We start from the raw sequence: 12,842 nt of genomic DNA, 5'->3' as shown, positions 1-12,842 counted from the left end.
GCAAATCCTTCTGGGGTTGAAGTGTTTAAACTTGCATTTCTAGTGATTAATACATTTTTAGATTAGTTTTTTTGGATCTTAATTTGCAGGGCTGTGCGGATACAGGTACTATAGTCACCAAAACTTTTTGCAAGCCCTCTGCACGACATTTCATCGCGCGTGCATCCAGCTGCTTCCCATCCCACACCATCAAATCAATACCCACAGGAGAGTTTGTGCATGCTCACAGGAACTGATACAGTACATCTAAGAAACTTTTCATAGTGAGTGTTAAGTAATTAAAAATAGGCTTTTGCAGGTTTTTTTTTCAAAATAATGCATGGATATAGGCCAGATTATAGCAACCTCTAAAAATAGGAATGTTTAAACTACCAAACCAAAATATAAAGTTACTTTCATAACTACTCTTTCTAAACAATATTACCACATAGTAAATATCATTAACAAGAATCTCCCCATTTTGTATTTAACCACTTCCCGCCTGGCCCATTGTAAAATGACGTCCACAACGGACCTCTAGCGATCCGGGTGGACGTCATATGACATCCACCCGGGCTTTGCAGGTGGATATCTGAATGATGCATGCAGCTAGAGGCATCATTCAGATATCCTTCTCTTGTGCCGGCGATTCTGCACAACGTAAGAACGATCATAGCGGCGGTTCCGCCACTAGATCGTTCTTATAGGCGGCGGGAGGGGACATCCCCCCCTCCCGCCGCCATCCGGTGCTTCTCCGGGCTCTCCCGTGCCATCAGGGGCCCGGAGAACGAATCGTCTGGCGCTGGCAGGAAGCATAGAGATGACTGGTGACCAGATGAACACCAGTCATCTCTATGACCGTCGGAGGACCCGGGCGCGATGTGATGACGTCACGCCCGGGTCCCCGTAAGTAAACAAAGCCGCAATTGCGGCTGCTAAGCAACAGTAAGCATGAGATCGGTGATTTTTTTTTCACCGATTTCATGCTTTCCAGCCTGGAGGAGAGATGTGGGGTCTTATTGACCCCGCATCTATCCATAAAGAGTACATGTCACACACATTCCTATTACAAGGGATGTTTACATTCCTTGTAATAGGAATAAAAGTGATAATAAAAAAAAAAAAAAAAAAAGTGTAAAAAAAGAAATAAATATGTAAAAAAAAAGAAATAAAAAAAAAATGTTAACGCCCCTGTCCCCAGTAGCTCGCGCGCAGAAGCGAACGCACACGCAAGTCCCGCCGACATATGTAAACGCCGCTTAAACCACATATGTGAGGTATCGCCGCGTGCGTTAGAGTGCCAGCAACAATTCTAGCACTAGATCTCCTCTGTAAATCGAAACTGGTAACCTGTAAAAAAATTCAAAGCGTTGCCTATGGAGATTTTTAAGTACCGAAGTTTGGCGCCATTCCATGAGTGTGCGCAATTTTAAAGCGTGACATGTTAGGTATCTATTTACTCGGTGTAACATCATCTTTCATATTTTACAAAAAAACTGGGCTAACTTTACTGTTTTGTTATTTTTTTAATTCATGAAACAATTTTTTTCCAAAAAAAAGGCGTTTGAAAAATTATTGCGTAAATACCATGCAAGATAAAACGTTTCAATGACCGTCGTTTTATTCCCTAGGGTGTCTGCTAAAAAAACATATATAATGTTTGGGGGTTCTGCGTAATTTTCTAGCAAAAAAATTATGATTTGTACATGTAGGAGAGAAGTGCCAGAATAGGCCTGTTATGGATGTGTGTATAAAAGCCGTGTATGGAAGCGGTTAAACAAACAACTATATTTAATACCAAAAGGACGTTGCAGGCTTAATAGCACCAGACTTCTACTATTGGATCCCTTTTTTCTTCTAGTTACTTCTCCTCAAAGACTGCACAATGCAACTGGCTCTTTTATTCAGGCTTGTTACCCTGTGAGGTTAATACTTGTACGTATTGCAATTAAAAAGTGCTTACACAGACCTTGAATTCTTTGTTACTGGTGAAAGGTATAAGATCAATCATTGCATTAACTGATCTATTTAGCTTTATTACAATTAATTTTTCATATTGTTTATGTCTTTATTTAAAAGTGTGTGTGTGTGTCTGTCCCCCACCTGGCTATGTGCACTCTCTCTATTATATATTTATTATTTATTTATTACAGGTACTTATATAGTGCTGTCAATTTACTCAGTGCTTTACATATACGATGTGTGTCCGGAAAGTAATGAGAATGATATTTTAAAAATTATTTAATTGAAAACTTTTACAATTGTGCATTGTCTCCTTCAAAGTATGCACCTTGTGAGTGTACACAATGCTCCCAGCGATTTTTGAATTCTTCATATCATCCCTTGGCTCTTTGGACGTTATCCACACTACCAAAATGGTGTCCCTTCTCATGTTCACAATTTCATGAACAATTGGCTTGACAATTTCCATTTCCTCTGCAATCATTCTTATAGTGAACTGTCAGTCAAAACATAATGGAATGTGGATACAGTGAAGTCTGTTCTCAATCGTGACCAAGGGCTCACTATCAGAATGCTTGCAGAGGAAAAGGGAATTACAAAGTCAATTATTCATGGAGACAATGTTCAATTGTAAGATTTTTCATTGAAATCTTTTTTTAAATATCCTTTGCAATACTTGCTGGACACATCTAGTATGTTGCACATTCACATCAGTCCCTACCCTCAAGAAGCTAAGTTTTCCTGGCGGTAAAAAGACTGCTGGGAAAACCGAGGCGAAACCGAGAACCTGCTTGGTAGCTTTTTCCCCCTACACACGGCTGGTTTTCCTAGCAGGAAAACTGCCATGAGAGCTTTGGTCGGGAAACCCGGCCGTGTATATGCTCCACCACAGGCTTTCCTCATAGAAAAACTGCTGACTTAAAAACCACCGGGAATACCGGTGGGAAAAAAGAAAACATGTCCTCATTTTTCCCACTGGGATTCTCTGTGGTTTTCCTGTCGGGATACAGTAGGCATACACATATTACATCATCCATTACCCCCCCCCCCAACAAAATAAAATTGCACCATGTCTTTTCACCATAGGGCCTTCATGGGATTAACATTAGCTGTTGTCACTGTAATTTTTCAATTGCCACTATAAAAGTTAGGGTGAAGTTACCCTTTAATAATTTTATTTGTAAAAAAAAAAAAATTGCCTGCGTGTGATTAGGTGATAGAAGTTAGCAGAGCCTCACCTCATACAATATGCTCTAGGGAAAATAACCTTGCAAAGTGCTACTTCCCTTGCAAAGTTAACAGCCTTTAGTACATAAAATACATTGGGAGTTATTTACGAAAGGTACACTTGCAAGTGAAGTTGCTGTAAATCAGAGGGGTAGATCTGAAATGAGGGGAAACTCTGCTGATTTTATCATCCAATTATGTGCAAGCTAAAATGTTGTTTTTTATTTTCCTTGCATGTCCCCCTTAGATATTCAGCGACTGCACTTCCAAGTATTATTTATTTCTGTGCCTTGCTGGCCAGGAGACAACTGCTCGCCCCATTTCCTGTATGGCCATTACAGGGATAGGAGGTGAGGTAAGACCTTCTAAATTAAGTCACAGATAAAAAAAAAACAAGAAAGGCTTCTCTAGACTTCTATAAATTATTTTATTGCAAAAGTGAAAGTGCTGTTCTCGTCTCCAGGTTTCAGTAGTGGCTAGAGGCCTAGGCATAGATGATAATAACCGGAACCAACTGGCTACTTTCCCATTTGTGTCTATTGTGTATAGCAGCTAAAATAGACAATATTAACCAAGGATAAACCTTCTTGTAGAAACTATACTGACATTTGTTGACACAATAATATATAAGAACTGCCAGGAACTGGCCTTAAAGAAGAGTGCACCATTTCAACTAGATCAATACAGGCATACACTGTGGTGTGACTGCTGCAAGTTTTGCTAGCAGTAAAAAAAAAAAAAAAAAAGAAACGGCTGTGTTGTCTAAATAATTTGTGTGCTATTGCATTTGATGTGGAACAATCATTCAGAAAGTTATATCTTAAGGAATACTTCCATGACAGAATACCTATAGAGCCAAACAATCTCTCACAACAAGGGCACTGTATATTGAAAGAGAAATCTCAGTGGGCTACAGGAGACAATTCTAGACTGAACAAATGTTTCAACACATGTAGGGACACCTTAAAATCCTCCATCCTAGATAAAATGAAAAGGGAAACAATGATAAAGTGGATTGTGTCCCTGTAAGGAATAAGATCACATTGACAAAGCAAGAAGATCTCTCAGTGAAGCATATTCTCGTCTAGAGAACTAACAATAGCAATAGCTTTGCTTAAACATAGTACATAGAGCTGTCATTTCTGAGCCCTTCAAAATAGTAATAACAATAATTTACTTAGAATATTTTTTATGTAGAATGATACCTTACTTTGAGGTTTAGAGGTCAATTTACTATAAAAATAAGGGCTAAATTCTAGTAATATATAAAGATAAATGCAGCTATTAATAAACCATTAGGTGTATTTTTAAAATCCAACCAGTGTAAGTATGAATTTGACTTACTATCATCCTCTTGCAATCTTCTGGGAGAGAAAGCAGCAGGGCTGGAAGTTAATAAGATGCACTGCATGTAAATATACTAACAAGCAACAAGAGGGGCAACAAATGGGAGCCTCATCATTCTTTTACTGTCCATTCAATGAACTTAGGTGGAGGGGATACCTCATTGTGATCCTTTCACTGTAACAGAAAAGGGGGTGTCATCCCATTTAGTTGCGCTTCATGGTAGATGGATATAAATACAAATTATTTGCAAAAGCTTTTTTATGCATGAAATATGTATTTCATCTGTGATGATCATGTGAAAATACAACTTAGCTAAGTTTGGAACTTTCTTACCACTGCTAATTCATGGATTTGAATAAACAATAATAAATGCAACATTGATAAATATTTAGTCAATCATGGATTAGTAACAGCTATGCTGAGTTGGTCAGACCGGCAGCACTAAACTGCCTAATGAGTAGCTGTGTGAAACACAGCTCCGTGTATGTTATTAAAATGTACCTCGTACGTATAACAGAATCTATATATATAAAACTCAACGTGTGTATGTATGTTCCAGCATCACGTCCAAACGGCTAAAGATATTAACATTAACTTGGCACACATGTTACTTGTATGTCAGCAACAAACATAGGATAGGTGGTTTAACCCTTACCCACCCCCATTTGCCATGGTCTGGGTTTTTCTTTAAAGTCCCATTCAACTCTATGGGAAATACATGTTACTTCATAACTTCCAAACGGCTGTACATATTTCGATAACACTTGGTCACATGTTACTTATATGTCCACTTAAACTATAGGATAGTTAATTTATCCCTTAACTACCCCCATTTGTGAGGGTCGGGTTTTTTGTTTAAAGTCCCATGCAAATCAATGGGAAATGTATGTTCCCACATAACTTCTGTACGCCTGGAGATATTTCAATAATACCTGGTACACATATTACTTATTACTTAAAAATATATGACAGTTAAATTAACCCTTACCTACACCCTTATATAAAAGATGGGTATATTTATATTACTATGATTTTCCTCTCCAAAAGGTTAAGATAGGAAGACCGGGCAACGCCGGGTATTCAGCTAGTTGTAGTAAAAAAAAACTAAAGTTTAATCCAGGCCAATCTCATGCATTACTTATTTTCTGACACTAGATGTCCCCATTTCAAGTTGTCATGAACTCACCCTCAATCTATGCCTGTTAAGTAGAAGGAGCATTTCTCTGTTGTTTTCCTATTGGCAAAATGCTTGTTTTTTCCTCTCCCACTCTAATCTACAGTATATTATACAGGGAAGTTTATACAGCGTATACTTAATTACATTAAGGGTCTTACACCTTTGGCATTAAATATATACCGTGTATATACTGTATATATGTATATATATTTTGTATATTTGCAAAGTTTTAGCACTTGAGATACCTCCACCCACAGGTTCCCAGGTCACTTTCTTTTCTCATCATCATTCACTTAGTTCTGCCTAAAGTCTGGAAAAACAAAACTAACTGGTAAAGTAGATCTAAACATTTACACTGGATTATATCTAATTTGCTAAAGCACTGTTTATCATAAACAATTCTACTTTTTAATTTGTCTTTATTAACTTTTTTTATACTTTTTTGTTTCTCTGCTGCTGATCTGCTTCAAAATTTTCAGCCACTTCCTATCTCATGTACTTGCTCAAGTGTTGGCTGCAAATTATTGATCTATCTTGGCTTTCTGACAGGGACAATAGTTGACAATGCTTGCAAAATGTGTATTTGCATGGCCATTTGTAGTCCTATTCAGGACAGGGTGACACTGCAGGAGCACAGTTGTGACGTCAAAACAGGCAGTGTTTTAGTAAGAAACCTTATGGTTGGATCAATCAGGTATTATTTAAACAAAAGCTTTACATTTAAAAAGTTTGACATTTTTGCTGTGAATGGATTCACATGTACTTTAACATGAGTTTAAAACTTTGCTACATACTGCAGTTATCAAATTATTAAACTGTTGTAATTTAGAAAAAGCAATGTTTTTACATGTATATTAACTGTAGATGACATGATATAAAAACAAATTGATATTGTTGTAGGAATTAACCCTGGAACCTGTGGTGATCCTGGCATTCCAGCTCATGGTTCTCGACTTGGAAATGAATTTAAAATAAAAAGCTTACTTCGTTTTTCTTGTGAAATGGGATACACATTGATGGGCTCCACGGAGAGAACATGTTTATTAAATGGCTCTTGGTCTGGTGTACAACCTACATGTGAAGGTAAGCATTCAAATCCTAGTTTAGATTTGCTGACAGAGCACACCCACAGATAATGTACCCAAGTGTGAAATTTAATTTTGTTGTAGACAGATCTAGGAATAAAATGTAAACATGTTAGAAGCTTCATTTTCAGCTGCCAAATAATGTTTGAGAGAACTAGAAATAATATGGCCGCTAGCTGAAAGAGCAGAAGTCTGCACAGCATGACTCGGCAGCAGTGACTGCAGCAATTTACATGTATATATTTCTGAATTTCAAGGTGTGGAGGGTGATTCTTAAACTTACCAGGAGAAAATATTACTACAGTATATTGTTGCAAGAAACTTTAACATCATCAACAATTTTTCTTTTGGATGTTACCTAAGCAGAAATGTAAAGAAAAAAATATTATTTGGAAGGGTAACACAGTGTTTGGTGCTATAAACATATCTAATGTGTAAGTATTGAAAATCCATACTAACAATAAAGTGCTATCATTGATAAACCAATGTAAATATAGTATATAAATAACTGGAAATGTATGCTTTATATTTATTAACAATCTTGAAAATTGTTGCTTTAAAATTTTCATTTCATCAACTTTTTTTTTTACTTTTGTGAACTTTACCACTGTGTTTAAGGGGAAACCAATTGTTTTGTAAATTTGGATTTGCATATTCTGGTTTGCCTGTTTTCACAATATATTACATATGCACATTGTTAAATTCTATCACCAATATTTTTAGTAGTGTTGTCCCCATACCGATACTAGTATCGGTATCAGGACCGATACTGAGCATTTGCACGAGTACTTGTACTCGCGCAAATGCTCCCGATGCTTCCCCCGATACTTCCCCCCCTGAGAGCGGGTGGAGAGGGGGCGGAGATTGGGTGGGGAGGGGGCGAAAAGCGGGTGGAGAGGGGGCGGAGAGCGGGTGGAGAGGGGGCGGAGAGTGGGCGGAGAGCAGAGCAGAGCAGTCCTCGGGTATGGAGGAGAGGAGAGCTGCTGTCGCCTAGTCCCCAAAGAGAAAGCCAAGCCCCCCCCCCGCCGTCTAGTTGATTAGCGCTTGGGGAACATAACAGCTTTCATTTGAATAGCTGTGTGTTCCCCGCCACGCCTCGTCATATATAGCCCCTCCCCCTTGTCCGGGCACTTTGATAGACAGATCACCCGTCCCAGGATTGGACAGGTGATCTGTCTATCAAAGTGCCCAGGCAAGGGGGAGTGTCTATATATGACAAGGCACGGCGGGGAACACACAGCTATTTAAATGAAAGCTGTTATGTTCCCCAAACGCTGATCAACTAGACGGCAGCGGGGGGGGCTTGGCTTTCTCTTTGGGGACACATGGCTGCATTTAACGACATGGCTGCATTTAGGGACATGGCTGCATTTAGGGACAAGGCTGCATTTGGGGACACAAGGCTGCATTTAGGGACATGGCTTCATTTAGGGACATGGCTGCATTTAGGGACAAGGCTGCATTTGGGGACACATGGCTGCATTTAGGGACAAGGGTGCATTTAGGGACATGGCTGCATTTAGGGACAAGGCTGAATTTAGGGACAAGGCTGAATTTAGGGACATGACTGCATTTAGGGACAAGGGTGCATTTGGGGACACAAGGCTGCATTTAGGGACATGGCTGCATTTGGGGACACAAGGCTGCATTTAGGGACATGGCTTCATTTAGGGACATGGCTGCATTTAGGGACAAGGCTGCATTTGGGGACACATGGCTGCATTTAGGGACATGGCTGCATTTAGGGACATAGCTGCATTTAGGGACAAGGCTGCATTTAGGGACATGGCTGCATTTAGGGACAAGGGTGCATTTAGGGACATGGCTGCATTTAGGGACAAGGCTGAATTTAGGGACATGGCTGCATTTAGGGACAAGGCTGCATTTGGGGACACAAGGCTGCATTTAGGGACATGGCTGCATTTGGGGATACAAGACTGCATTTGGGGAAACAAGGCTGCATTTGGGGACACATGGCTGCATTTTTAAAAAAAGTATCGGTAATCGTTATCGGCGAGTACATGAAAAAAAGTATCGGTACTTGTACTCGGTCCTAAAAAAGTGGTATCGGAACAACCCTAATTTTTAGTTATATTAAGTATGATTATAAATTGTCATTTGCACATTAGTGTTATTTATAATACTAAGTAGACATGTGCACACTGAAATATTTTGTTTCGGAATTTCTTTTTCATCCGAAAAATAAATGTATTTAGTTACTCTCAAAATTAGTTTTTATTTATTTCATTTTTCGTTGGAAATTGCATTCGTCCGAAAATCCAAACAAATTAAGGTCTAATCTGTCATTGAAGGGTTATGGTGTCTGTCAAATGTTCAAAGAAGAATTGTCTGTCGAATGTTCCGCCTACAAGCTATAGTAGAATTCTAATGTTGTATGACCCTAGTAATAATTATATTTATTAATTATTATTATTAGTCAACTAACATTAGAATTTTTCTATAGCCTATGGGCCGAGCATTTGACCGGAAATGTACGATTGCGGCGTCGTACAGTTTAGCTGCTCCGTCAAATCTTCTTAGAACTATCAACAGACACCATATGCCTTCAATGACAGATTCGACGTTTGTATGTTTTTCAATGCTTTGTCGAATCTTTGTCGTTCATGTTGAATTGTCAAGTTAGTTCTAGCTATTTTACTGCTCATCCTCTTTGGTTACAATCAGCCAATAACATTCATCATCATCATTATTTTTATTTTACGTCCCCCACCCAATTCCAGCAACGATCTTTTCTCTCTATAATGTCGAATCTTTTCTCTTTATAATGTCAAATCTTTTCTCTCTATAATGTCGAATCTTTTCTCTCTATAATGTCGAATCTTTTCTCTCTATGTAGAATAATCTTGGACTAATAGAGTTAAGGTTAGGCACATTCGACCAACGAAAATGAAAATAAAGCATTTGTTTATGTCGGATCTTTCAGTTTTCATATTCTGTCGTTTGTTTTCATTTGTTAAAATGATAACGAAAATACCTGAAATTCGGACGAAAATGCATTCGGACGAAAACTAATGCACATGTCTAATTCTAAGCTCTTGGTAATATCATATTTTTGGTTATTTTTATGACAGTTGATTTAGCAATGATAGCACTTTATTGTCAGTATGGATTTTTGATATTTGATATTTGCACATTGATATATATATATAAACCACCAATAACTGTGTCACACAAATTCATGATCATTTATCAAAAGTCACCACAGCTGTTAAGTTTATTATAACACTTATAGCATTTTATTTTAACACTAGCTTTTAATTTGAATTTAGTTTAAATAGGAAGTGTTCTGTTTCAAATGCCAATATATGCAAATACAAATCTCCATAGATCGTTATCTGTGCATACAGTATGGGCTATTTAATGTGGCAGAATCCACAGACAGCTTAACTCTTCAAAAAGACTCAGAAGTTGAATGTAATGCAATTTTTAGATACAAGGATGTTTTTCTTGTCTTTAGAAGTGTAAGACAATAATACATTTCTCAAGCTCTGTCTTTGTGATAGAAATTTAAAGTATACTGAATAATTTAAGGAAGCAGGGTTTGTCTAGATAGGGAGTGTACTAATTAGCACCAAATAGGAGGGGAACAGGGGAACATACCAAGGGTATAAACATGAATGGGCTGCTGTGGCAGCACAAACTCCACATTGTATCAGTAAATACCACAATTCAATAATATAATGTGATATATTGACTATGGGAAAAGGCACTGCCGTTAACACTTTTGAAATGGTTGTGTATTTTTCTGAAGTCTCTTATAGTAGGAGCATGATTTTAGCATCATTGTCAAGTTGTGTGATGTAACCAGCCAAATCAATGTCCATCATCTAGTGCGGAAATTTTCTCTCTATCACTATGTATCTTCTTAAGGCCCAGACACACACGATCTGACTTTTCGACAACAACGGTCCGACGGACCTGTTTTATCGGACAATCTGACCTTCTGTATGCTCCATTGGACAATTGTTGTTGCTTTTTTAATGGACAAATGTTCGCTGTGCATGCTCTCAAACTTTTCAACAACAAATGTTCAATGGAGGAGAATCCGATCATATGTACACAAGTCCATCAGACTAAAGTCCAAAGTACAAACACGCATTCTCAGAACCAATGCAAAACATCAGCCAACAAGTTGCCCAAAGGGTGGTGGTAAAGAGCTGAAAAACACATGATTTGGTGAAAGTTGGCTGAAAATGTTCTGCTGCATGTATGCAGAACAAGTTCATGGCCAACGCCCAACGGACAAAAATCCTCGGAAAAGTCTGATGGAAGTCTGATCGTGTGAATGAGGCTTTCACTTGATAATTTAAGAAAGGTTTATTCCTTCAGTAACCACTTCAGCCCCGGAAGATTTTACCCCCTTCCTGAGCAGAGCAATTTTTACAATTTGGCACGGCGTTGCTTTAACTGACAATTGCGCGGTAATGCGACTCTGTGGGCAAAAAAAATTTGCATGCTTTTTTGGTGGTATTTGATCACCTCTGCGGTTTTTATTTTTTGTGCTAGAAACAAAAAAAGAGCGACAATTGTGATGAAAATTATATTCTTTACTTTTTGCTATAATAAATATCCCTAAATAAAAAACCCCCAAAAAAAGGAATTTCTTCATCAGTTTAGGCCGATATGTATTCTTCTACATATCTTTGGTAAAAAAATGGTAATAAGCATATAATGATTGATTTGTGCAAAAGTTATAGCATCTACAAACTATGAGAATGATTTATGGCATTTTTATGGCATTTTTATTATTATTATTTTTTTACTAGTAATGGCAGTGATCTGTGATTTTTGACAATGGAAATTAATGGACTAATAAATTGGACTTTTGGCGGTACAAATAGTTAATGTAAAAGATCTATAAATATTTATTTTGTAAAAAATGCATAAATAGAAACTTGTGTACATAATTTCATGAAACAGTATCAGCATATATTATCAGTACATCTAACACAAAATAAGAGATAGATTTATACTCATACATTCATGGCATAAAAGCACATAACGTCAAAAAGGTATAGAACTCTTAGGTCTCGTACACACGATAGGTTAACCAGAGGACAATGGTCTGATGGATCGTTTTCATCGGTCAAAACCGATATTGTGTGTGCCCCATAGGTTATTTAACCATCGGTTAAAAAAAGCCAACTTGAGTCTGCTAGGGAACGTCAGGATCTTTCATTCCAAGGTAATCCCCTCCAGCTATTCGCTGACCTTTCGCCGGTCACAATTGCCAGGCGACGGGGCCTCAAGCCTTACCTTCAAATCCTTCAGTCCCATGGGATAAAATACCGATGGGGATTCCCGTTCAAGTTGTCTTTCTCTCACCTGGGTCGCCACTACCAAGCTACCTCCCCTGCCGATCTGAAGCGCCACTTCCTGGATCTTCAACTGGGCCTCCCTTCATCCCAGCATGATGCTCCGTCTTCATCTTCCAGGCCCGGACCCTCCGGACCACCCCGTCAGCTCTCCCGGGCTTCTCAGGGCTCTCAGTCTGGATCCCAGGCCCTGCGAGATTTGCAGGCCCAGCGTTTTCAGCAGTCCAACAATGGCTGAACTTGCTTGATTTTTTCCCATTTTGATTGCACCCAATCTTTGTTTTTTGTTTTTTTTTTTCCTTCAAAGCTACCCGATCCTGTGTTGCACCATCTGGACTTTGCTCTCTTGTTAGCTCCACACATGGATCGGGATGGCGGATTTTGGTTTGTGTCCCCCTGCTGTTACTTCGTCCTGTTTTGGCCGTGACTGCGTGGCCGGGGGGGGGTTGCCCTGCTGACCGCCCCGCTTGTGAGATGGTGGTCCGGGGCACTGACTGCCCTCTCTTTGTTGCCATGCGAGGCCTTGACCTGAGTGTGCCTTCCTGCCCCTCCTCCTCTGATGTCCCCCCATTTTGCCCGAGCGGGTCGGGCTGTGAGTTTACTTTTATTTTAGTTTTTTTTCTTATTTGTTCGTTTTAACTATTCCTGTAATTTTCTGGGGTGTTGCGGAGGGGGGAGGGGGTGCATTTGGGGTGGGGGACGCTCCCGCAGTTTGCCGGATTGGGTGTG

General features: G+C 39.0%; 1 protein-coding gene across 1 annotated transcript in view; it reads left to right on the top strand.

The window, feature by feature from the left end:
- Nucleotides 1–12,842, top strand: part of CSMD1 (CUB and Sushi multiple domains 1) — an 833,985-nt gene that overhangs the window by 719,445 nt on the left and 101,698 nt on the right. The window contains exon 52 of the mRNA XM_040349812.1: nucleotides 6,593–6,775. Coding sequence (XP_040205746.1) covers nucleotides 6,593–6,775 — 183 coding nt within the window. The remainder of the gene's footprint in view (nucleotides 1–6,592; nucleotides 6,776–12,842) is intronic.

This window comes from Rana temporaria, chromosome 4 (genome assembly GCF_905171775.1).
Source record: "Rana temporaria chromosome 4, aRanTem1.1, whole genome shotgun sequence".
NCBI classification, from domain to species: domain Eukaryota; kingdom Metazoa; phylum Chordata; class Amphibia; order Anura; family Ranidae; genus Rana; species Rana temporaria.
Note: the sequence above shows the minus strand (reverse complement) of the source record. Positions and strands in the feature narration are given on the sequence as shown.